This window comes from Dipodomys merriami, unplaced genomic scaffold (genome assembly GCF_024711535.1).
Source record: "Dipodomys merriami isolate MVZ:Mamm:240054 unplaced genomic scaffold, mDipMer1.0.p SCAF_25, whole genome shotgun sequence".
In the NCBI taxonomy this organism is placed as follows: Eukaryota; Metazoa; Chordata; class Mammalia; order Rodentia; family Heteromyidae; genus Dipodomys; species Dipodomys merriami.
Window position 1 is genome coordinate 22,754,535 of NW_027203937.1, and position 26,685 is coordinate 22,781,219.

The 26,685-nt window shown below is 48.5% G+C and overlaps 1 protein-coding gene across 4 annotated transcripts in view; it reads right to left on the reverse strand.

Moving 5' to 3' along the window:
* The window catches only part of Lmo1 (LIM domain only 1), a 51,250-nt gene extending 24,777 nt beyond the window's left edge, over positions 1 to 26,473 (reverse strand). Inside the window, exons 1-2 of one of the 4 annotated variants that reach the window (XM_070034795.1) lie at positions 14,868 to 14,938; positions 10,173 to 10,446 (exon numbers count right to left, since the gene is read on the reverse strand). In XM_070034795.1, the coding sequence (XP_069890896.1) occupies positions 10,173 to 10,197 (25 nt within the window). In that variant the 5' untranslated portion in view covers positions 10,198 to 10,446; positions 14,868 to 14,938. Of the gene's footprint in view, positions 1 to 10,172; positions 10,790 to 14,867; positions 14,946 to 26,414 lie in introns of those variants that run through there. The other 3 variants (XM_070034797.1, XM_070034796.1, XM_070034794.1) reach the window with 3 other exon arrangements.
* Positions 26,474 to 26,685: the final 212 nt, after the last annotated feature.

A 26,685-nucleotide genomic window follows, 5' to 3' on the forward strand; every position in this document is an offset into this window, starting at 1 on the left:
TAAAACTGTAGCTTCCTTCTTGTGAGCAGACACTCTCTTGATGGCTTTAAGGAAGCAAACTGCCATGCTGGAGAGGTCCATGAGGCATGGAACAGCGGGCAGGCTGCAGTCAGCAGTCAGCAACCAGCTAGGAGCGGAGCCCCCAGTGCCACAGCCATGAGGAACTGAATCCTGACAGCAGTCAGACGTGGGGCTCTTTCCCCAGATGGATGGTGAGAGGACACTGCGGGCCTGAGACACCTTGATTACAGTCTCTGAAAAGCTCCAACGACCAACTGAGCTGCTGCTGGCTTCCTGTCCCACAGAAATGAGAAGAATAGACGTGTGTTGTGTGAGGCTGCTAAGTTCTGAAGCAATCTGTCATACCACAATAACGAATGCACCGCCACACAGGGCAGAAGGGACCCTCTCTTGGGCCATCAAGGAGCCCTGGGACAGATCCCTGGCCCCATAGCCTGGGTGTCATGCGTCTCCTCTGGTCTTGCCACACAGTGTTATGAAGATGAGAACCTAGGGGATAGAGCAGTCTACAGTAGGCCATGAAAGTGGGTGAAGCTGGCCTACCTCTCCTGGGAGATGTATCCCTGGGCCCTTCCCTACTTGGAACCCCAGCTGGCTGGAAGCAGGGAAAGCTTGCCAAAGACATCTGCTTCCACTTCCTTCTAAGCAGCAGAAGCAGGATTTGAACCCAGTCTACCTGACTAAAAACCCATGCTAGTTCTGATTTGTTTTACAAATGGGAAAATCAGGAATCAGAAAGTTGGTTCTCAAGGCACTCACAGGCAACCCCCCCCCCCATGGGTCTATCAGCTGACCTGGAGGCCTTAAAGGAGACAGGGAAGTGGGGATGGATCAGGTTGCCAGCTGTGGATCACAGGAGTCCAGGCCAATGCTGCTCCCACTTGTCTGGTAAGTGGGGGAGGGGGAGATCTCCCTCCTTTCTGCAATCCAGCCATTGTGCCGGTGAGCAAAGTTGAATTATTAAAACACCCTTCTGGAGTACCATGTGGATTTCTCTCCACCGAGACTCAGAGGAGAGGGGTAGCCAATGCCACCACACAATATTAAAATGTCAGGAGTTTAAGGCCTACCTTGGTTGAGTCATAAGTTATCAGCACACAGTGAGGGCCGACAGAATGCCTCCCTTAAATTATTAAGCAGAAAGCGTCAGACTGTAATATTTTGCTAAACCAAAGTACAGACACAGACAAAGATGTCATTTCAATATTTGAAACCAGCAAGTTTAATTTAAAATAAGAGCAAACCAATAAGCTCAGAACATAGCAGCGTATGAGAGGAAAATTATACTGTGAGAGGGGGGGAAAAAGTGGAAGGACTTAAGAAATTTATAAAAGTAATCTCCAAGTGGAAATTAGAAATCAAGGCCTAGAAACAGAATAACACAAAAGAAATATTACTGTCCACTTTCTAAATCAATATAACACTGCTCCACGCTGGAATTACCATGGTAACTCAAGTAAAAAGAATCAAGCAATTCTTATTATTTCAAAATAAAATCACAGCCTGAAGCCTGGGTTTTATTACAACCACTGATAGATCGCTGGCTTGTATTTATCTGAAATATTGCTTTTCAATCAGCTGGTTTATGAATGTACACAGGCCTCTCACCATCCCACTTACTGCCCCATTTTGAGGCGAGGGGCCAACCAATGGATTGATTCCCTTCTGACTGCATTTGCATATATGCCTGCTTTAAGTCAGCTCTGCTAACCACAGAGCTTCATCCCCTGTCAGACTGACCGGTGTCTTTTCAGGACCCTCAGGAAAGGCTGAGAGAGGGGGAAGAAGAGGGTCCTCCTAGTTATCCTCAGCCACCAGTGTCCTTCCTAGTCCCAATTCTGACAGCTAGCAAAAGTAGCTGGCAGAACACAGCAAGCATAGCACTGTGCAAACAGACCCCCTGGGTTTACAGCCCAGCTCTGGCACAAGAGGGCCGTGGGGCCTGGGACCAATCATTCAAGCTCTTTGTAACACAGTTTTCTCACTGGAAAATGAAAATGGTAGGAGCTTCTTCCTAAGGTTGTTTTTAAGTATTAAATGAGATCCTACTGAAGGAACCCCGTGTATTGATTATAAAAAGGGCTCCATATCTCCACACCTCCCAGCCTTCACGATCTTTGAGATACAGCTCTCACCTCCTTCAAGAGTAGAATCTGTTTCCCCACTCTTCATGTGCTGTTGGCCTTGTGATTGATTTTGGCTGATGGGATAGGGAAGAAGTGACATTTCCCATGCCAAATAGTGGCTTCAGGAAGCCCAGTTTGCTTCCACTGTGTCTAGACCTGACTCAGCCGGGACAGCAGGTGAACTGATGGACCTGGCTGGATGAGGAGAGACATGGGATCCTGTTACCTCAGCACCAGCTGCGGGGCAGCCATCCTCCTTCCTGGAGTCCAGCTGAGATCAGCCTAAATCACCTGCCCACAGATGTGCCAGCTAAAGAAATGCTTAGTGGTTAGAGCCTCCGAATTTTGAGTGTTCAATGTTGGTAGCAGAGCCATGACTGATAGAACTAAGGGGCTCAATGCCTTAGTTTTGGATCAAGTCAAGTGAAAGCTACTATGTTTTTATGACCCCTAAAGCTGAGAGGCTAAGCCAAAAAGAGGACACTGTAATTCAGGGAGTTATGTCAATTCACTTAGCCATGAGACTTCCAAGTGTACCATGTGTGTATATGGATGGTAGATGCTAGTTAGTTACTGCTCCCATTGTAAAGAGGGAAAAATAGAGGCCTGGAAAATTGTCTGAAATTACATAGTACTGAGCTGGGGCAAGAACTCAGGTCTTCTGATCATGCTAGCAAACAGCTCCTGAAGACAGAAGGGCACTCAAGAAAGCTCAATTGACCTCATGGGGAAGGAGCAGGAGGGAAGAGTTAGTGATGAGACCCAGTAGGCCTTCACACTAGGCATCTACCCCTGAAGACTGGTCCAGCCTGCTCACTCCTCACACCTGCCTTTAACTTGTCCCCAATTGTATCAGTTACTGTGGGCTCCAGCCTTAGAACATAAAAAACACAAAGCCAACCAATAAGAGATATGCTTGCTGTTCAGTGAATGTCTCTGAGCATGACCAACAAAAGGGAAAATGGTATGTCAGATAAGATGGACAACAGGAACAAAGATTTAGAAGGAAATACTGGGAATGCATGGCCCAAAAACCAGTGTGGGCACATTAGACCCACATAGCTTACTGTGATGCTAGGAGAGGTAGTCTGTCTCCTACAGAATGAGTGCCAGGGTGGCAGAGATCTGGCTGTAATGAGAACCAGGAGACAGATGGTAGGTGGGATGTAGGAATGGTGGTGGCAGAACTGAAAGGGGGAGGGCCAGAGTCCCAGCTAAATACAATCCAGTGGTGAGCATAGAAATGTTTAACTAGCAGCTGTCCAGGAAAGAGCTTTGATGTGTAGCTTTTGCCAGTTTCCTGGGTAAAAATATTCCTATCATGGCTAATTTCAAGCTGCTGATGTGATGTGATGTCACTGAACTCAGAGATGGAAGAGATCACAACATCAGCTCCTCTTTCTTCCTTTTCTTTCTTTTCCTTTTCTTTTTTCTTATCTTCTTTCTTTTCTTTCTTTCTTTTCTGGTACCAGTCCTAGAACTTGAACTCAGAGCCTGGGTGTGAGCTCTGAGCATTCTATCACTTGAGCCACAGCTCCACTTCTGGCTTTTTGGTGGTTAACTGGGGAATCACAGGCTTCCTGCCTGGGCTAGCTTCAAACCATGATCCTCAGGTCTCAGCCTCCTGAATAGCTAGGATTACAGGCATGAGCCACCAGTGCCTGGTACAACATTAGCTCCTGCAAGCCACAGGAGTCGACTGCATGGTACAGTCCTATCCTGAATATGGACCTGACAGGAAGACTCTAGCAGGAGCTTGAGGAACTAGGCCTAGGATGGGAGGATTCCTGCATGCTTCAGTGCCCTTCAAATTTATGTGGGCCAGAACTTGGCAGGCAGGATAGGCTACATACCACACGCACACCTAGGGCTTCTCTAGTTCACAAGACCCAGGACAGACAGGTTCTGGACCTGAGGACAGAACCACATCCCCTGGTGTGTCAGTAGGTCAGCTAAGGCCATGACTGAGACACCTAGACATACTGTCCCAGGCTAACTGTTGTTCCCTCTCATTAGAGTTTTCTAGAGCCCAGCTTCATAATGCCTTGGGGCCAGAGAAAAATAGCATCTCAAGCTCTGAGATCAAACTCTCCACATAAAACCAGGCAACTCTCTTGTCCTCTGAGTATTAACCTTCCCACAATAAAAATGGAGGGATTTGCAAAGGGTGATCTTGGAGGCCTTTCCCATGATGCTCCCCACCTTGAGGATATGAACAGTGGTGAGAAGTAAAGCCCATCAGCCTCTCCAAGGGCAATGAATTAATTGGATGAGGAAGTGCAAAGGCCCAAGACTCATCAGTGAACAAAGTACTGAACTGGACCTAGGATTATTTCAGAGCATACAGAATCAGTACACAAAACAATGTTGTTCACACAGCGACTAGGATGCTTCCTGTTGATCAAGTGTGTGTAGCATCTCGTTTAGTCCTGTTAACAACCTAGATTTTAGGTTTTGTAGGGTTTTTTTTTCTCTTGATATGTAACCTAGGCTGGCCTTGAACTTGAATTCCTCCTGCCTCAGACTCCTGAGTGCTGGGACTACAGGCATGTATCACCACAGCCCTTGTTTTTAAGATGGAGTTTTGACTCACTTTTGCCTGGTCTGATCTTGAACCATGAGCCTCCTGTTTCCACCTCCCTAGCAGCTGGTGTTACCAGCATGCGCTACCATATCCAGCTCCTTTTTAATCTTAATGTCCCCAACCAGGGCTTTCTGGGGTCACTAGAGACAGATACAAACAACAGCTCTGGCCTCCCTGCTTCAAGGAGATGCTCTGTCCTGTGTGAGGAACAGCTCTAGTAACAAGTTCCTAACTCTCTGGGCCTACATCCCCTGAGGACCCCAACATAGCATCCCCTATCTACACAGCTCTGTGTTCTGTTCATCCATCCACAGACATTTCCTAACTCAGGCAGCCTGGAGCTGGCAGCCCAACTGGGGCTACAGCAGAGCCTCCTGTCTCTTTCACCCACAGCCACAGGGCATCGGCTACCAAAAATGCTCACTGGCAATCATCCATCTGTTCCAAGGGTGAGAAGCCAAAATAATCCCCTTCTAGACCCTGCTGACAAATGAAGCCTGATCACAGGCTCCTTAACTCAGAGAAAGTGGGACTGGACTGTTACCTGGTCCGATTCAGGGACAATGGTTGGGGCAAGGATTCAAGTGCCAGGAGGATGAGGGACAGGACCAGCTCTAGGAAAATGCACATTTTCATGTGCTAAAAGCATCTTTGTGGGATGCGTTCAGAGGGAGACAGCAAGATAGTAAGGCTGTTCTTGCAGGCACAGAGGGTAAGTGAGTGGCCACACCAGCACTGAGCCCTGGCAAGCAAAGGGTGAAGCTTTTAGGCGAGCAGCGGCCAGTGATCTCAGCTTTCCCCAGTCCTAATGCTCCTGAAAGGCTCTCTCCCGCTCCCTGTAATTGGGCATCAGTAGTTAATGCAGTATTGACTGCATTACACGCTCCCGTGCCTCCCCTCGCTAATGCCAATTGCATCACCTTGTACAGTCACCGGCTTGCTTAGCCAATAGCCGTTAAAAGCAATCCAAATCATGAATCATACGGGAAACTTTTAGCAAGACACCGCCATCCAAGGAGACAATTTACAGTTGAGTTAATCTGGGTACATTAGCGAGACATGGATTCTGGACGACAGACCAATTTATGTTGTTTCCTTGTCCCCCCCACCCCCTGTTAGTGCTCTGTGTGGGCAAATGAATGAAAGAGCAGGGAATTGAGAAAAACATCTGCCTCTCTACCCAGGGCTCCAAGGGAGATGGGGCAGGCCCGGGTTGGGGGGGGGGCAGGAGCCCCATCTTCACAGACTCTGCCTGGCTGAGTTTGGGCAGGAAGGAGATGTGGCTGTTCTTCTGCTCAAGATTTGTGTTGCCTCATTTCTAACATTGAGGAGGCGCTGCTGCTAGGGCTGAATAGGGTAAGTGCAGGTGGAGGCAGCCTGCCTTATAGGCACTGGGTGAGTGCCAGGTCTGGTCCCCCACCCTGCCATCCATACAAGGACTTGACCATCTCCCAGCAGGCAGCAGTGCATGCTGGGCCCTGCCTCCTCGTTTCTGGCATGGTACAGCATCAGGACCAGCTCCCTGCTTCCAAGGGAGACCCAGGGACACATCTACCAGAAGAGGCCACCCAGCACTCTGTAGTCTAGAACATGATGAGATGGGCCAGAGGTCCTACCAGTGAAGACGAAAAGGCTGATCGAGTCACGCATAGCCAAATGAACCCATTCAGCTGCAGATGCCATGCTTCTACTGGTCATTAACAATTGAAGACTTCACTGTCTGGTCCTCCTCAGCCCAGCTTTAATCTCCTTAAGCATTTTTTTCACTTATTACAAAATGCCCTACGAATTATGTACGGTGTTGAGTGCCGCGATCTGCCCTCTGCTTCCTGTGGTCACTCCAGCCGTCCCACAGGGCCTTGACAGAGATGGTTTATACCCAAAGCATCCCTGCCCCAGCATGTACCTAGGACCATGTCAGCAGCACCTCAGCCCTTAGCATCCTCTCATTTCAGACCCCAGTCTTGCTGTTCTGTCTCTACTCAGAAGCTTCTTCCTCAACAGCCCTACTTTGACTTTCAGGGTTCAGGTAGCAGCCTCTTGGTGGGGGCACCAGCAGCCCCACAGCTCACAGGTGCCAGGAGAAGGGCTGTTTCTCCGGGAACGCTGGAGCTCAGCTCCCCTTTCGCTGACAGGCAGACCCGGCAGCATTTAGAAAGCCCGGACCCTGAGTTCCAGTAAAGGGAAGATGGCTAGGCCAAGAACAAGCATCCAAATGAAAGCAATTAATCTTAAAACCCGAAGTTTAACCGTTTGCAAAACAGATCTTTCTGTCTCTGTGGTGACCCTTCACTGCTCGACCTAATGGATTACTTTATTAATAATGCACTGTGCTTAAAAGCAAAAAAGAAAAAAAAATTCTGACGATTCAATACTTCAGAAAGTCTCTTAAACCCGTTGCTACGGCAAAACGATTGATATTTTATTATCTTTCAGAAGTGCAACATGAAAGCCCTGCAGCCCAGCCGAGCGGGAGCTTTGGTCCTCAGCAGCTGGCAGACGCGACTTCAACCAGAGGGGCCCCTGCCTCTCCTGACAAGATGCTGTCAGGTGGAGAAAGGGTATTGGGGGTAGCTAATAGGAGTCCTGAGTCCCTGCTTACAGCCAGACAAAGAGTGTTGAAAGAATCCTGAAGGATACATCCCTTAGGATCTCTAGGACTGAGGCTGCCACCCAACTCAGATGGCCACCTGCTGAGAGGGCACAGTGCACAGGAAGTTAGGTAGTATGTGTGGAGGGGCAGGTGAGTAGACCAGAGCTTTTCTTCATCTCCCAATGAAAGTACCATCTTCAAGGTTTCCGGTAACCAAGGGAGGCCAGATTCTTATTAAGAAGCAAGGGGTGGATTTGTTTTTTTGTTGTTTTATTGGGGTTGTTTTCATTTTTGTTTTAGCAGAAAGGCTGCTTTTGAAGGGCAGCTCTAGGCTGGACAGGACAAGAATGTGCCCAAGCAACTGTCACTGCTCAATAGTGTCAAAAGTGGGTGTCATATTGTTTAGATTGAACCTGTGGAGCATACGGGGCCTCTTGAAGTGTCCTCTGCAGTTCTGATAAGAACAAGGGGTAACATACATTCCAGGAGGTCGAGGTATACTGCAGCATGGACTTAAGTGCAACCTTTAGCATTATCATGGAGCCCAATGAACTTTGGGGTACCTGGACAGAGCTCTAGACCCTGGATGGAGAAAGGGGTACCATATCTCCAGAAAGACACCCATCTTCTTGAGGGCTCCCAACTACACAACTCAGGGCAGCTCATTCCTGGCTTAGGCCCAGGGAGCCAAGCATACCAAAAAACCTTAAAGAAGGAAGCACACTGATTTTTAAGGTCCCCACCACCCCCAAGACACCAGAGAAGGTCCTTACGTACTGACTTCTGCAAGCTCTTCATTTTTATAGAGAAGGGAAGTCCAGAGATAAGCATGGTTGGCCAGAGGTAACACAGACAGCTAGAAATTAAAGAAGCCAAAGCCAGGCACCAGTGGCTCACACCTATCATCCTAGCTACTCGTGAGGCTGAGATCTGCGGATCATGGAGAGATAAATCTGAGAGACTCTTATCCACAATTAATCACCAAAAAGCTGCAAATGGTGCTGTGGCTTAAGTGGTAGAACACCAGCCTTAAGTGAAAAAGCTAAAGGACAGCACCCAGGCCCTGAGTTCAAGCTCCAGCACACACACACACACACACACACACACACACACACACACACACACACCAAAAAAAAAAACAAAACATTTTTTTCAGGAGCTAAGTCAAATCCTCTTCCCTCCCTGTTTGGCTTGACCCCAGACTCCTTCTTCTCATTTTTATTCTATTAAAAAATGTCACTAACCCAGTCCTCTGATGACCCATTCTGGGCTCCAGGGAAGGGTCCGTGAATGGAGAAGAACATGTTGAACATGGATGTCTCATCCCAGCCAGCCCAGATGCATTTACTTCGCTTTCTTCCTCTCTTCTGACACATGGGCCAGGAGTTGGCCATCATGGGCTACCAAACTCAGGCCTCCTCTGCATGTTGCCTGCAGCCCGCAGCCTAGAGGCTTTTGAGGATCGCCGCCCCACTGATGCTTCAGAAGGAAGGAATAGGTAAGCTGAGGCATCACACAGCTAAGTGAACCCTGCATGACCTTGAACAAGCACTTAACCAATGACCACATCAATAACACCAGGGCTCTGGTAAGCAGACGGTACCCCCATCTAGGGAAGGACAGCCACCACAGTTAGCCCTGGGCGTTCTGCATGACTCCCAGCCACCACAACCTCAGAGAAAAATGCCAGCAGCGGTGTGGCTGCCCAGTGCTCACTTCCAGTCCTTCCTACAGCACCCACAGACCACACATGCCTCACCTACAGGTACCAGGAGCCTGGGACTGCCCGAGAACCTGCCACTCTAGACTCTGGGATTCTCTCTTAGGTCACGGACACACACTGCATTTTACCCTCAAGGGGACTTGGATCCCCATCTTCTAGGTCACTTACTGCAAGATTCTTCCCCAAGCGAGGACGATTTTGGGGTCTCTGGGGCCACCTGCTAGTATCTCCCTGCAGCCATAGATAGATTACTGTGTTCTGACCACTCGGTCCTGTGGTCTTCTAGGGATGCACAGAGACTGAACTACAGAAGGTCCACACCACTGTCCCCAGAGGACCCCTCCCCTCCTGCTGGGGTGGCTACTAGCCTGTGATGGGACACTTTCTTCTGTTGGGCCAAACTCCCACCTCCACACACAGGGAGGCACAGAGGCAGTGGGGCCAGCACAGGAAGGTGTGGCTCTCACCGAGTCACACTCGTGGGCAGCGGCCCCCTGGACGACCCAGATGGCCTTCCCTTCTCCTGCGGGGCGGGGTGGGGGTGGGGGCATCCCTGCTTCCTGCGCCAGTCCTCCCGCGCTCAGGCCGGGCCCCTGGGCTCTTGGAACCCGGATTCCCCTTCCAAAGCTGATTTGCTGTGGCGCTCAGCGCCTCTCGGGTTCCGCGGCCGGCTGGAGGGTGACGGCTGCGGGGAGAGGAGCAGCCGCAGAGCCCACACGCTCCACGCCAGGCGCCACGGCGCGAGATCGGAGGGCAGCTCGGAGCCTGCACGCGGCCCCGCGGCGGCGCAGCACACGCCTCCCCCGCCCTGCGCGCACCGCTTCCCCAGCTCGCTTCCCCAGCTCCCCGGGGGCCCCGGGGCGCGGGGGTGGGGGAGGATTGCGCGCGGCCGCGGGGAGCTCGATCCACGATCCACCCAGTCCGTTCCTCCCCCCGGGGGGCCTGTAGCGGGGACACCCCCCCTCCCCCGCGGGGGAGCTCCGCTAACCACCGGACACAGCCCCGCACACCCGCGCGCGCGCGCGTGCGCCCCGTGTGCGTTCCCGCGAGCCGCGGCGGGGGGCGAGCGCGTGGGGAGGGGGCGCCGGTTCTCCCCCCCCCTCCACCTCCCCGCCCGCCACCTACCGTCCTCCTTGTCCAGCACCATCATCTCGGGCGCTCCGTGTCCAGCCGCAGCTCTCGGCTCGGCCCGGGAAGGGAAAAAGGCGCCGACTCCCGGGCGCGCTTCAGCGGGGCGGGCGGCCGGTCCTCGGGCAGCGAGCGGGGCTCTAATTACCCGCTTGTCCGGCTCTTAACCTAGATTGCACTCAGCTAGAATTACATTCAGGAGTGAAGCACTTCGCAGATACAAAAGCAGTCTCACCTACTTTTGTGCCTCAGAATTGCAAGGAACTACGAACTGCAATTTAGAGAGAAGGGAGAGGGAGAGAGAAGGGGGAAGAGAGAGGATCAGAGCCGTTTCTTTGATTCTCACCTTCTAAATGGCTCAATTTGCCCAGTATAATCTGTCTTAATGTAATTGCATTTGATAGCTCATAACCCTGGCTCTGGCAACGACACAGCTTTCAGCCTCATAAAGTGTTTTCCCCTCGGATTTAATCTGAATCTCAATCTAAAATTATATTCAAAGAGATGAGGGGGGGGGATCTCGGCGGCCGTCTCCCGCTGCCTTTCTCCCTCAATGTATGAGGTTTTCACTCCTGCTACTGAATAAATGCACGCATTTCCCGAGCCGCCCCCCCCCCCCCCGGGTTAATGGGGAGTGGAGACGCGCCGCTGGTCGGCTCCGCAGCGCCATCTGGAGGCCTCGCAGCCACAGTTCAGCTCGGGACTCCATTCCCGTCCCAGGACCCAGAGTCCCGCTACTCCCAGCCCCTCAGCCTAGATTTCTGCTTCCTCACAGGAGAGAGGTTTCTCAGATCTCGCCCCCCTCCTACAAGCTGGGCCTGGGGTTTCTGGTGGAGTCCAGGATTGTTGAGCCAAAGTTAACCCTCTGTGGAACACGAAGCCTCCCACCGTGAGTCTTAAGGCACTACCTCTGAAGGCTCCTGGCTAGAACACCTATATTTCGTGGAAAGGGACGGGAGGAGGAGGGGAGGGCACTGTCTCAGTTTCTCTCTAAGTAAGTATAGCATGGTATTCAAGGCTTTTCTTCCACAAATACTTATTGAGCACATATTATGTGCCAAGCACTATTCTGATGGGCTGAGAACAGACTAAAGATTCTTTTGCGGAAATGATCGTTCTTGTTCTGTAGCTTATAAGGCAGGAAGGGAGACAGTGTCCATCTTCTTTTCTCCTGGACCCTGCTTCTCCCTGATGCTCTAAGTTTGGTGCCGAGGCTGTCTCCTCCAGGAAAGCCACTCACTTTAAAGTCCCAAGTGCTTGTATTTTCCCCTAGACAGCGCAGAACTTCAAGGAGGATTGGAAATAATGGTTTGTGTGTTTTTTTTTCCCTCTACCCCAAGGTGGGCTCCTGAGGGATATGTTCTGATCTCGGTCCTGGTAGTTGCCTTTGAGGTCAAGACCCAGGCAAGAAGAAAATGGAGGTCTCTGGAGGGCTACCAGATAGGATTCTGTCCTTTCATTGCCAATTAATAAACATCAAACCCTAGCAAGTCCCCTTTTCTCTCTGGGCCTCAGTTTCCCTATTTGTGAAATAGGAAACCTATTCTTCCAGTCTCTAAGGTTGCTATGGGGATCTGATAAGATAAGGCGTTAAGACTGTGCTTTGTCAACTGTGGTGCTCTGGACAAAAGGGAATGGGAGTTATCTGGTACAAAGAAGACCTGGAGGTGAGGTCTTGCCCCTTATATCCTAGGAGGCTCCAGTTCTTGACAGGAGTGGAGAAGGGGCTGCGGCCCATCTTCCTCTCTCCAAAGTCTAGCTTTGAGGAAATACAACTGTAGCTGCTTTTAATGAGATGCCTCATCCGCTGCTCAGAGGGTTTCACTTTCCCCTTCATCTTAAATACTTAATCCTAATAGTCCTTGAGTATATTTGATGTTAAATATATCATTTTGCTCGGACTCGCCATCCCTTAGGACTGCAAGCTTGATCTCTCCCCTGCCACTGCAACCACTGCAGCCAGAGTTCTGCCCCCCCACACACACACCCAGGCCTGAGGGAGGCTTTTGCATTGCTGCCACATTTGATGACCATGTTGGCCTGTGCTGGGGGCCAGTCAGTGTAGCAAGCATGGGGCCTGGCAAGGGCAGTTTCTTGCTGCAGAAGCCTCTCTGACCTATTTGTTCCAATCGAGGCTGCAAGCTGACACCTGACCCCCCAAGGACCATTTCTCACCCTCAGGACCCACAAAGCAAGATTGGGGCCACTTTCCTACTCTCTTGTCCATGTACTGTGTCTGGACATTTTTTGTCCTAGCACTAATTCACTCCATTCTCCAATGTACCCAATTAACAGCCACATGGCTGGCATGCTTTTGGGGAATTGCGACTTCCTTCTGTGCCCCACGTCAGGAATACTAAGGTATAGGTTGCAGAAGTAGGTGGGGCATGCCAGTAGGGGCCTGGTGCTCTCTGCATTCCAGCTGAGTGCATGGAGCAACAAGCTGACCTAGAGGGAGGTCTGCACAGCTACCCAGCCAGCTAGACTCTATGGGTTTGAGTGGCTTGAGTGCCCAGCTAGGAAGGGTTGCCAGAGCCAGATAATGAGCCTCCTCCCCAGCTCTTAGGGAAGTCCCATCCCCATGCTCGCCCCCACCCAGGTGAGGCTCAGGACACACCCACAGCCTGGGAGTGGAATCCTCAGTTCCCTTGAGGCTGAAGAAGCAGCTTTCACTGAGCACATTCCACAAGTGAAGGGCCTGTCCTCTCATTTCAACATGCCTACAGTGTTCCAAAATGCCCTTGAAATGCCTCTGGGGACAGCAGGGTGACACCAGTGGATCAGCCCCCAAAATTACTTCCAGGAGAAAGCGGGTGCTATTCACAGCCTCACAAATTTCTGGGCAGGTCCCAGTAGCTTGGAAGAAAGGTCCAGAGAACAGGTTCCTGCATTTGAGGGTAGGAGTGAGAGAAAGAAAGACCCCAGTGCCTGAAGGCCCAGAAGACTAGATATTCCAGAATTCTTCTATGGAGGCTGTTGGGAAGTGCCTCAATCTGAAGGCCCTGCTCTCAGCACAAGGAAGCCCTCTCCAAGAGAAGGTGTTAGGTTGGCCTCACAGGTGATGTCTGGAGACAGAATCAGGGTGCCAAGTGTCCCTTCCCTGAGGCCACTAAAAGCTTACAAGTGAAAATGAACCTGCAGTCCTTGATCTTTGCGTGGGACCAGGATGCCTACTAGCCAAGTTCACACGCCCTGCCTGCTTTGTACACCAAAAGCAGCACCACATAGGAATCTGCAGCCAGCTAGGGTGAAGAAGCACACAGTTGGCAAACTCCCTCTAGGTTTCTAGAGTGCACAGACAGTCCTCAGAAGCTGCTATTACACACGGTTAGGCCTTGCTGAGTAAGGCCTAAGTTAAATCTACATCCCAGAAAATGAATCTACTGTACTCCTTGATGAAGGCCAAGGCACCCCTGCTCTGAGACAACTGTTGACTGTAGACTGATCCAGGCCTGCCCTGGGACTGAGAAGTTACCTATGCTGCAGGACGGCCAGTATTAAAACCCCACAGTACTAGGCAAAACAGGATAATCCATGTAAGGAAACTGAGTCACGAGGGTATCCAAGTAAGGAAAGGGCCAGTAGACTTTTATTTCAGGTAAAAGCCTGAGAGGGAGGCCAGAGTCTCATTTCCTAACGGTAGACAACCACAAGACTGTTAATAGGGTCGACACGGGACAATGCCAGAGAAGAAGGCCTGGCAGCTAGATCCTTTCCACAACACCAAATCTCCCAGCCTCTTGTCCACCACATATATACTCCAGGCACTAAGGGACTGTCCCAGCTCCCGAGGCCCATCCCAGGCCAGCCGGAACTGAGTTTTCACAGACTCTAGCAATGGAAATGACATTAGTTGGAACCAATTTTGTGAAGACCGAAGCTTACTGCAGTTTTGGGGGTGGTGGCTCTTTAAGAAAAGAGAGATGAGATTATTAATACTAATTTACCACTAGGGAACCTCTCAATGGAAGGACCTTGAGAACCTCCAACTTCACTGGCTTCAAAGGAAATTGCCTCTGTTTGACCTGGTATCTGGACCTTTTACGTGGTCTACCCACTACGCTAGTGAGCCAGACACCTCCCAGCACAAGCTGGGTGAAGGGTGGCATGTTTCCTCCTCACCCCTGCAAGAGCAGAGTCTCATAGCTACATGGCCCTAGACCTGAGGGACCCCCCAGGATCATGTAGCTTGACTGCACCCTCACCGCAAGCTCCCCGGCCAATCCCTGGAGGACCCCTAAAGGGGGGGGTACAGGCCAACAGTCAGAAGGGCCCAGAGACTGGATGGGAATGCCAACGGGTTCTCCCAGGAAGCCCACAGCATAGCGCGGGTCTTGAGATGCGCAGAATGCCTGCAAAGCCGCAAGAGCCAGAAAGAAAGTTCCGGGCCGGAGGGTGGGGGTGCGGATGCGGGGTTGGCGGGCTCCAGGGTGCGGGTGGCACTTCCTTCTCCGGGGGAGGATCGCCAGGGCCCGAGCCTGGCACCCACGACCTCACCCCACACACCAGCGCACACACAGTCGGACGCCGAGCTTCCGGGAAGCGGCCAGGACCGGCGCCGGGGGGCGGCCGGCGGGGCGGGGCGGGGGGCGCCGCCGCGGGGACGCGAGCGCTGTGAGCGGAGCCCGCGCCGCCGCCCACCGCGCGCCTGTGCGTCCCCGGGCGTGGGCACCGCGCGGGCAGGGCACCTACCGTCTTCCTGGTCCAACACCATGGTTCCCCCGAGGTCCCTGCCAGACGCGGGCAGAGGATGCAGAGACGTGCGGGGCAGTTCCTCCCCGCCGCCGCCCGCCCGCCCGCTCAGGCTGCTCCCGCCGGCCCCGCGTGGGCTCCGAGCCCCCGCGTGCCGCGGCCGCCGACGGGGGCGGACGGACCGGCGCCCGCCTGGAGCGCGGCCCCGCGGGCAGGAGCGCGGGAGCGGGGAGCGAGGGCGCGGCGCGGCCTGGGAGCGGAGGGCGGGCGCCGGGCGCCGGGAGGGGGCGGTGCGGCCGGTGGGGCTGGGACCCAAGAGCCTCGGGAGCGGCCGCTGCCCCGGGCCGGAGCCGAAGCCACTGCCGCCGCAGCCGCCGCACCGGTTCTCCCGCAGCCGGCCGCACCGGCTTCAGCAGAGTGCAGGCAGCATTTCCCAGGGCCCCTCAGATTCCCCTGTTAATTAAATCAATTCATTATGCTCAGATCTGATTAGCGGCCCTTCCCCCCCTTTGAATCAATTATTCAATACACAAACATAATTGCTTGGGCCAGAGGTGCCCGCCATTAGCTTATTTAACTCCAAGGACACTAATTACCCGCAGGGCACGGGAACTTTTCTCATTAATTCTGACAAAACACAAAAGCACAGCCAGAGTGTGTGCGTGTGAGGGACTGTGTGTGTGTGTGTGTGTGTGTGTGTGTGTGTGCTCGCGTGCGTGTGTGCCCGCATGCCAGAGTGGGGGGGGGGAGGACGGGCAGGCCACCGTGTGAACTCAAGACCAGGGTTGGCCTGTGTGCGCGATCGCGGGTGGGAGTGGGCGGCCAGCAGCCAGGAATGGTTTCACCGTGAGTTTGGGACTCCCTGCCTTGAGATTAAGAAGCACCCAGTGGAAGGCTCCCATAGGGCATCCGGCCGGGTGTAGCCCTGGGACCTTAGGACGCAGCACAGGAATGTGTGGCCTTTGCCAGTGTGACTCTAGATAGCGCCATGCTTTCTTCTTGCACTACTGCCCCAGCCATGGCACTGTACACACAGACCCACGGGGAAGGTACAGGCTGTTAGAAGAGGTACAGGAGAGATGGAGAGCGATGCTGGACCCAGGCTGGGCTACGGGACCCACCAGAACTCCAGGCACCTGCTCCTGCACTGGCTGAGCTTTGATTGACCACCTCCCCCCCCTCCATCTCCCCCCCCACACCCATCCTCTCTTCACTGCCCAGTTCTAAACCCTGAGTACCCACGCCCTCCCTTTCCACTCTCACCACCCCTCTCAATACCGCCTCCACTCTCCACCTTTATCTTAAAGCTCCCACTTCCTTTTCCACATATGTTTGACACTCAGGCACAACGCCCCCTCCCCCCCAACTCCACCCACCTCAGGCCTAGCCTAGTTTTCGCCTGTGACTCAAGGCTGTACAGAGGGTGTGCCTATGGTTGACCAACTTCTCCACATTTTACCTCCCAGGAAATCTCTATTTAGAGAGCTGGAGAGAGAGAGCCCATAGAGGCTGGGACACAGAGGGTAATTGATTCCCCCAAATTAGGTTTCTGCTTTCTAAAGACCGGTATTGTTCCTGTTCTCAATGTGCACAGAGGTATTGAAGATTTCCTTTTTGTTTCCTCGGGCAATGAATGAGCTTAATCCATTTGGCTTTATAAATCAGGAAACTAATATTCACTCTTTCCATAGTGGCTTTTTAAAAAAAATTTAATTGGTTGGGGAGGAGCAGTTAGTCCCCCTTATGCTGTCCCCGAGCCCCCACTTATCAAAACACATTCTGATTGAGAGGTGGGAGTGCTTGTGATCCTTGCACAGGGACCCTCAGAGGATCTGGGAACGTTTGTGAAATGATTGCACGAATTACGCTCAGTTTAGGGAAGAGATGGGGCATGCTCTCCTGTGTTGCTCTTCGTGGCCCACTAACAGCTACTGAACTTGCTGTGTCATCCTGGGGATTGGCTTTGGGGTCTTCCTCCTTTACCATCCTGCCCAGCCACTAGTCATGTTCCTGGTGCTAAGATCGACCCTGCTCCTACAATCTTTATTGGTAAGATAAAGTCAGAAGCACTTATCTGACCCATCAAGGCTCCTTGTGATCTGGGGATGTCTCAGCTACCACCGCTAGCCAATGCTTCAGCTCAGCTGATAGCTTGCTTCTGTCTCCTTTAGCTCCTGCCCCTATGGAATGCTGTGCTATAATGAATACGCCTGCTGCCTCTTGCCCCGGTGACTTCTCACACCTCTCTCCAGAGAGAGCCCCTCCTTGCTTTTGCAGTCCTTCTTCTAAGGGAACAGCCTCTCCTTTGTCTCCCCAAATAGCCATCTGCATGAAGGTTGAGGTTTCTGAGTGATGGGTACATTATTCCACTGAGGCCAGAGGGGGAAGCTCAGTCTAGAGAGCAGGGTTACAGGTCTCCCTTGCAGGGGGTGGGGAGAGACACATGGCGTACAAAGCCTCTATTTTGGCTCTCTGAAGAACATGGGAGCTGAGGACAGGGGACATTGCTTCTCTGAGCTTTCAATTTTAAAAAGTAAAGGCTCAAAAAGAAAGCCTTCTGACCCCCTAGGATTTCAGAGAGATGGCCTGGGAACAGAGCCCAGCATCATGCTTGCTCAGCAGGCTCAATGTTTGAATCCCCAAGATCTCTCTGTGTAGCCAGGCAAGGCCAATGCCCAGATTGGTTTTAGCTGGTTCCTGCACTAGGTTATCTGCTCTAGGGGGCAAGTGAGACCTGAAATTCTTCTTTCTCTCCATTTTTTAAGCCATGTGTCTGGCACAGGCTGCATCCACTCAGGGAGGGCACCTTTTGCTCATTTACATGAAAGCACCATATGGCCTAGCGTGGCTCTCAGCAACTGAGCGTCTCTGCTTGGCCAGAGTTCACACTCAGAGGAGTCAGCCTGAGGTGTGAGTCCCCAGCCTCTGTCTTGCCCTGGTGGCTGGCAAGTGCCTGGGTGAGCACTTAAGAAACCAACCTTTTGCCCAGTCCTGGTAGCTCAGACCTGTAATCCTAACTACTCAGGAAGCTGAGATCTGAGGATCATAATTTGAAGTCTGTGAGCCTCTTATCTCCAATTAACCATTCAAGCTGTAGAATGCCAGCCTTGAGTGTAAAAGCTAAGGAACAGTGCTCATGTCCTGAGTTCAAACTGCAATACCTGCATATACCCCCAGTAACTGCATACACACATACACAGAAGAATAAAAGAAACCAACGTCCTGATTATCATACAGAGAAGAGAGGGTATTCAGAGAGTTCAGCCATCATGGAGTGGTCAGGTACTACAACAAACACCTAGCCCCATCTGTGAATCTGTATAAGACCCAAATCTCTGGTGAAAGATGATGAACTCAGCAGCTGGGGCTGAGACATGGACAGACCTGCCATAAGGACTGAGGTTCCCATAGCACAGAGGGGAGATGTAGATCTTCTGGGCAGATTAGACTGGGAAGCTAAGCAAGATTCTAGGGGTACAAGCTGGGCCTGACCCAATGTAGAGCTGAACTCAAATAACAGCAGTGCATGTGAAGAACTGCTACTAGGAGCCCTGCAGCTTTCTATGGGAGCTCTCTGTAAAGGAGCTGGTCACTAGAAGGTAAGAGATCACCTTGCTGGGCCAAGCAGGAAATGTGCAGGCAGAGTCAGCATCGTAATGGCATTGACAGCAGCTTGAGCAAGATGGCAAGAACAGCAGGCACCTGCTGTAATTATAAAGGAGGCATCAATTCCCTCAACACCCAGCTCTCAACCCTGGGATTGTTAGAAAATGACTCTCTTGAACTTACATAAGTAAGCATTCTTATAAAGTCTCATATTTTGTGTGTGTGTGTGTGTGTTTGTGTGTGTGTGCGTGCGCGCACACACACACACACACACACACACATGTATACTAGTACTGGAGCTTGAACTCAGGGCCCTGGTGTTGTCCCTTCGCTTTTTACTCAAGGCTGTCACTCAACCACTTGAGCCACAGCTCCACTTCTAGTTTTTGGCTGGTTAGTTGGAGATAGGAATCTCACAGGCTTTCCTGCCCATGGCTTGAACCATGATCCTCAGATCTCAACTGCCTGAGTAGCTAGGATAACAGGTGTGAGCTACTAGAGCTTGGCAGGTCTCCTGTGTTGGCAAGGAGGATGCTGATAAGGAGACTTGGGCATCCCAATCTAAGGCTAATTGTTATAAATGTGTAAGATCTGGTACTTGGTATCTGTGTAACCTTAATGTTCCAATATGCTTTAGTTGCATAACAAGCATGATGGGAAAGGCCATCTGAGTAACAGTAGCAGGGGAAGAGGCCACTGCAACCACTGGCCTCCCTGATGGCATGGGGCTGGGTACACCTGTATATTAAACTAAATAGGAAGAGAGTAGATTTCCCTAGCACAAAACAGATTGTCTGGGCAGGAAAAAAAACATAATACAGCCAAATGCTGTTTACAAAAAAATACTCCCAAACAAGGTGGCAAAAAAAAGACAGAAAATAAAGCAAAAAGCAAAAAAAATACCAAGCAGCAGTAAGCAGAGAGAGAATAAGAACAGCAATGTCAATGTCAAAGCTAACTTCAAGGATAAAACACAAACTGACTCTTAAATTACTTCATGATTAAAAAAAGTGAGATCAAAACTGAAATTTAAACTCATCCAATAATGAAAAAGAGAAGGCAGCATACCATGCAGAACTCATGAGAGCACAGCTGTACTCAGAGGAAAAAAACATAGCCTTACATTCTTTTAATGTTTTAAAAAGACCAAAAGTCAATGAATTCGATATGTAACCTAAGAAAACAGAAAAAGGAACAAGTAAACCAAAAAGAAGAAAATTAATCAAGTTAAAGTTAGATACCAATGAAATAGGAAATAAATGTCAGTCAAACAAAATAGCTGAAAGAAAAAATTAGTTACCAAAATCTGCTTTTCTAATATGACCAACAAAATCAGAAAAATCTTATCAGGCAACCTGGTTAAGGAAATAAAGAAAGCAAAAATGCACAATATTATATGCAAAAAGAAACATCATAAGTATAGAAAAGATTAAGCAATTATAACTACAGCATGCATAACTACAAAAATAAGGAAAATCACCAAAAATTAGCACAACAGTTGAAATCCTGACTACGCCAATAAATGGAAGAGACTTAAAAAGAAATTAACACTTTGGCATATATGCTTCAGAATTCTACTTCTGGATATATGCCCAGAGCTCAAACAAGTTCTCAAAGAGCTATTGATTCATCCAGGATCACAGCAGCATTATACACAATAGCCACAAGGTAGAAGCAGCTCAAGAATCCATCAATGGCTGAATGAATTAGAAAATGTGGTATATCTATACAATGGAACATTATTCAGCCTTAAAAAAGGAACTTGTTACTGGGTGCCAGTAGCTCACGCCTGTAATCCTAACTACTCTGGAGGCTAAGATTTGAGGATAACAGTTCAAAGCTAGCCTAGAAAGGAGAGTCTGGGAGATGCTTATGTCTAAATAATCAACAAAAAGCTAGAATTGCAGCTGTGGTAAGAGCACTAGTCAAATAAAAAAGCTAAGAGACTGTACCCAGGACCTGAGTTCAAGCCCCAGTATCAGCACATATGCGTGCACACAAATACACACACACACAAAAGAACATGCTATAACATGGATGACCTTGAAGATGTGATGCTAAGTGAAATGAGCTAGACATAAGCAGTCACTGCATGAGTTCACTTACATGGGGCACCTGGAATATTTGTATTTGAATCCATGGGAAGAAGAGCAGTAGTTTCAGAGGCTGGGAGGAGAGCCTTTCAGGTTTTCAAGATGAAAAAGATTGGTTGCAAAAATGTGATGCTGAATATTACTGAGCCCTTAAACATGGCTAGAATGGTGAATTATATGTTACATATATTTTATCATTATTAAAATTTAAAAACCACAAGGCATAGAACCTTTAAAAACACAACTTAATTTAATTTAAACTATTCCAGACAAGAGAAAAAGTTAGAAGGACTCTTGGTTTCTCTTTTCTTAAGTCACAAATCTTATAAAGATTGAGTTTTTTTTTTGTTTTGTTTTTGTTTTGTCGGTCATGGGGTTTGAACTCTGGGTCTGGGCGCTGTCCCTCAGCTCTTCAGCTCAAGGCGAGCGCTCTACCACTTGAGCTACAGCGCCACTTCCGGTTTTCTGGTGGTTTATTGGAGATAGGAGTCTCATGGTCTCTCCGGGCTGGCTTTGAACCGCGATCCTCAGATCTCAGCCTCCTGAGTAGCTAGGATTACAGGCGTGAGCCACCAGCGCCCGGCTTAAAGATTGAGTTTTAAAAGGAAGAAAACCATCACAGAATAGGCTGAATATGAGTATTAAGTTTGAAATAAGATATCAACTAACCAGATATGGGAAAAGTATCAAAATAATAATGTCCTGTGACTGAGATGAGTTTAACTCTATAAACATGATTCAGTATTAGGAGACTTATCTGCATAAACCACCACTACATCATCCAGTAAACTGAACAAATTATGATAACATCAAAAATCATTTGATGAAATTCAGAACATATCACTAGTAAGAAGCAAAACATACATAAAACGATCTCAGTTTATTAAGACTATTTACCAAAACTCAATAGGAAATCATAAACAATGACATTCTGAACTTATTTCCAAAGACGGCTGCTTACAATCACTGCTGTTTTTAAAACTTATTTATTTTTTGCAATGCTGGAGATGAAACCTAAGGCCTAACAGGTGCATAGAAAGAGCTTTTCCCAAGAGCTATACCACTAGCCTCCCTTTGCCAGAACTACTATTCAAGACTTTTGGAGACTTTAAATTCAATAAGACAAGAAATTGTTCTAACCAGAACAAATTATCTGGGTTTAGGAAGGACAAAATAGATTTACTTAGAAATTATGTGATTATATCTCAAGAAAGTCCAATACATTTAGTCTAATATCACCTAGAATTATTTAGAAAATGGAGAAGATAGCTAAATATTAGAAAAGCATAGAAATATGTAGTTTTTTCTAAATGCAACTGTATATTAGAAATTGAAGTGGAGAAATAGATTATCTACAAAGTCATAAAATATCCAGGAATAATATGACATGAAGAACTATTATGCTACTGCTAATGGCTCAGACCTAGCTACTCAGGAGGCTGAGACCTGGAGGATCATGGTTCAAAGCCAGACCAGGAAGAAAAATTCATGAAACTCCAAAATAACCAGCAAAATTCTGGGTTGGAGGTGTGGCTCAAGTAATAGAGCACCAGAAGGATTGGGATTGGGGGGGAGGGGGGAGGCTGGGAAGGGATGTGAAGGGTAAACCAAAGGAGGAGGGTGCAATGCTTGGTAAGAAATGTACGCATTATCCTGCCCATGTAATTGTAACCCCTCTGTACAGTATGTTCACAAATAAAATTAAATTAAATTAAAAAAAAAGTAATAGAGCACCAGCCAACCAAGAAAGCCAAGACAAAACACGATGCCCTGAGTTCAAACACTAGTACCAACAAAAATAACCAGTATAATATTAAAATCTTCCTTTGAAGCAAGTCATAAAATTATAGCATAGGACACAGAATAGGATCTAAACATACAAAAAAAGCAACAATGTTTCCAAAAGAGATTTTTTTAAGCACATCTTTTCAAAATTAACCAAAAACAAAAAACACAAAATATATAGACTTCATGCAATTTATATTAGAGCCTTAAATTTTAAAACTTTAGGACTTTAACTTGTAATACATTTGAGGCTAGTTGAGAAAACAGATCATGACAGGATCCTACATCATCAGACAATAAAACTTACCACTAAGCTACCATAATCTAACACTATGGAATAAGCTGAGAGAGATAAATAGATCAGAGGAACAGAGTACCAATTAACAGATCCAATTACAGAAAGAAATTTAATATATGAAAAAAACTTTTATTTCAATTCATCAGAGAAAATAATGAACACGTGGCATTGCCATCTGTAAACATTTCTCCAAGGAAGCTATACAAAATATGCCAATAAGCACCTGAAAGATGTTTGACATCATTGGTCATCAGGGAAATGCATGGAAAACCACAATAACACATACTGCACACCTGCTAAGAAGCCAAAAAGAAGAATTCTCAGAATAAAAGGGTTGCTGAGGAGTTGGAGAGATCAGAACCTTCACTCACTTCTGGTAGAAAGTTAGGATGGACAGCCTGACGTTACTCAAAAGATCGAGTATAGAGTCACTCTGTAACCAGGAAAAAGACATATATCCAAAAGGACTAAAAACATATGCCCAAAGGAAAACATTAATGTGTATCACAACATTGTTCACAATAGCCAAAAGATGGAAAGAAAACAAATGTCCATTGACTAAAACTAGATATTATTTACCCATAAAAAAGGAATACAATACTGACATGTGCCCTGAAAACATTAGGCTAACTGAAAGGAGTTACAAAAACCACATGATATATAATTCCATTGGTATGAGATGCCCTAGTTGGCCAGTCTACACAGACAGAAGGCAGATTAGTGATTGCCAGGGACTGGGCATAGTAGTGGAGTGATAACAAAAGGGCATGGGGCTTCTTTCGAGGTAATAGGAATGTCCTAAAGTTGGCTCTGGTGATTAATATACTTGTGCCTCTACTGAAACATACCCTAAATGGATAAATATATGGTATGTGAATGACACCGCAGTAAAGTTGTTTTGAAAACTTGTTCTATCGGGGCTAGGAAGGTGGCTCAGTGCTAGAGCACTTGCCTTGCATGCCCGAGGCCCTGGGTTCGATTCCTTAGCACCACATAAGCAAAAAGAAGAAAGCCAGACGTGGCGCTGTGGCTCAAGTGGTAGAGCGCTAGCCTTGAGCTGAAGAGCTGGGGACAGTGCCCAGGCCCAGACCAGACCCCCCCTTCTTCCCCCCCCCCAAAAAAAACTTGTTCTATCATAGCTGATTGTCCATATAAAAGAAGCAAATAGGCTGGTGTGATGGCTGATGCCTATAGTCCTAGATACTTGGGAGGTTAGAGAAAAATCTAATAGATTTGAATAATAATAACCTAAATAAATTTGGTGGAAGTAACCCAGGAAATGAAAGAGATACTATAAGCAATTGCTTTTAAAGACCTGAATGGCAAAAGACACCACAAACAATGAAAAAGTACAAATAATTTACTGCGAAAACACTTGCAAAAGTTGGGGGAATTAAAAGGAAAAATATGCTGTATATACAAAGACTTTCTGAAAATTGCAAAGACACAAAACCCAAAAGACAAAAATTAGGAAAGGGCCAGGAGCTGGTGGCTCACACCTGTAATCCTAGCTACTCAGGAGGCAGAGATCTAAGGATCTAAGGCCCTGGCAAGAAAGTCCATGAGACTTCTATCTCCAATTAACCACCAGAATACTGAAAGTGGCACTACCACTTTGAAGTGGTGGAGCACTAGCCTTGAGTGGCAAAAGCTCAAGGACAGCACCCAGGCCATGAGTTCAAGCCCCATAACCCCTTCCAAAAAAATTGGAAAGGGATATGAGCAGTCCATTTAGAGCAGGGAGGTTTTTTTTTAATGGTTAATAAAATGTGTATCTTTATTATATAATTGAAAGATGCAAGGTAAGTTTTCATTATGTAAAATTCATCAGATTTGCAAAAGAGTCAAATGATTACATTTATTAAATAGTCAAGAAAAAGGGTAATCTCCTTTGTTACTGAGGAAGCCATTTGACATCATATATTAAAAGTAAATACACAGATGCCTTTGACCTTAAATTCTTCCTTTTGGGAATCCATCTCATAGAAGAAAATCATCTACCTGTAAGGATAACCTTATCATGTCAGTTGTGTGCATGAAGGCCACAGAAAACGGGAAACCACTCCAGGACCAGTGTCAATCAATGATGGATGCAATGCATTGATGGATAACTGGATGCGTTGTATGAGGAATAGTATGCAACTAGTAATAGTTACTCACAGAACATGTCTATGAGGCAATGCTGGTGAGAAACCAACTGGCAGAGTAGCAAGTCATATCATCCCATTGAAAAGAAGCCTCTCTTCAGGCTGTCTAGGTTGGTGGGGACCTTTGTAGGTCAGTGGAGGGGGAGGAGAAGAGGTAAGCCCACACCTTTTAGAATCTTTTTAATATTGATACCTAAGTAATGCATGACTTTTAAAAACTGGTAACCGATCAGAGAGACATTTCTGACACTCTTCCCAATCCTACTCACTGCCCTAGTCCAAGTGTCCACAGTCTCTTGCAAACTGGTACAATGCTCTCTTGTCCTTGGTCTTTCTGTCTCTCGGTGTCTCTCCCTCTCTCTCTTTCTCTTTCTGATACTATGGCCTCACACCCTTGTTCTGCTTTTTCTGCTCAAGGCTGGAGCTCTATCAATTGTACTGAACCTCTACTTCTGGCTTTGTACTGGTTAATTGGCAATAAAGAGTCTCACAGACTTTTCTACCTTGGCTGGGTTCAAACCATTGATCCTCACATCTCAGCCTTCTGAACATCTAGGATTACACGGGTGAACCAATAGTGCTGGCTGCTAGAGTTTTTATTGACCTTCCTGCATCCATCCTGGGCCCCAGACAGAGGGCAATGGCAGAGACCATGGGGTAGAGCACCATGCCAGAACAAAGCTGGGACCTATTTTAGAAATACAAATCAGATTTCATCCACCTACCTTCAAGCCTCCACCAGAGCCACCCTCTCCAGTCTCTGCAGGGTCTCCCTGGGCTCTTTAGGAGATGAGTCTCTTGACACATCTCCCATTATTGACACCATCCTTCCACTCACATCAGCCTCTGGCCCTGATCTAAAACATCCCGCAGCTCTCAGCCTGCAAGACATGCTCCCTCTTCTGCCTGAATGTCCTTCCTCACCTCTTCATTTGGACCACCCCTTACTCACCCCTGAGGTCTGGGATTTTGCATCAGGGTGGCCTTTCCCCACAAGCCCAGACCAGATCTTCTTGTTATAGTCTGGCACAGCCTTTTGCACTTTCCCTTCCCTCCATGGTGCTTATCACAATGATCTAGTTAATTACACAGTTACTTGTATAATTATTTGTGTGACAGGGATGAAAGAAAAAACTATTATGCCAAAAGTGCTTGCAACTTCTTTTCCAGCCTTCCTCTACCCTCCCCTGTCTTGGGTAGGAAATGGGTCACAGTCTCTGGGGGGGGTTCCCAGCTCAGAGATTCTGAACTTACCTTAGCCTCTATGCATCACTTAGTTCAAAGATCCCCCACTCCTACTCTTTTATGCATCTAGCCAACTAGCTTGTTCTGAGAATTGATTATGACAAAGCCCTGTGAGTTGCTGGGGAGCAACTTCCCCAGACAGTTTGAGAGAGGTGGAAGGGAGTCCCTCCCAATCTCTAAACAACTTCATTGCTGCCCCTGCCATCCTTCAGAGACCTTACCAAGAGCCCCCACAACCATTTCTGAAGCTACAATGACCAGCAACCCAAACCCAACAGGATCCACAGCTCAGAGTCCGCACCAGAACCCTTATTTTTCATAATTTTCATATTTTTCACCTTCTCCCTCATCCGACCCCCCACCCCCTCCTCACCTGTCCACTGAAGACCCAAGACTTGGTGTGATCTTGGGCTGTGTCTGAGAGGCTTGGTGTGGCCAAGTACTCCCTCTGCTGATGCTGGTCCACAATCTTCCTGGGCTCTAACGGATGGACTGGTCCCAGACTGTGGGGCTGAGCGATGTGACTCATGCCCAAAGAACAGTCTGTTTCCCGACAAGCTCCCGGGGAGTGAACACACCCACATGCAGGTGGTCCCCTCGGAGCTACAGCCACATGTCCCGACAGCACACGCATCTCAAACAGC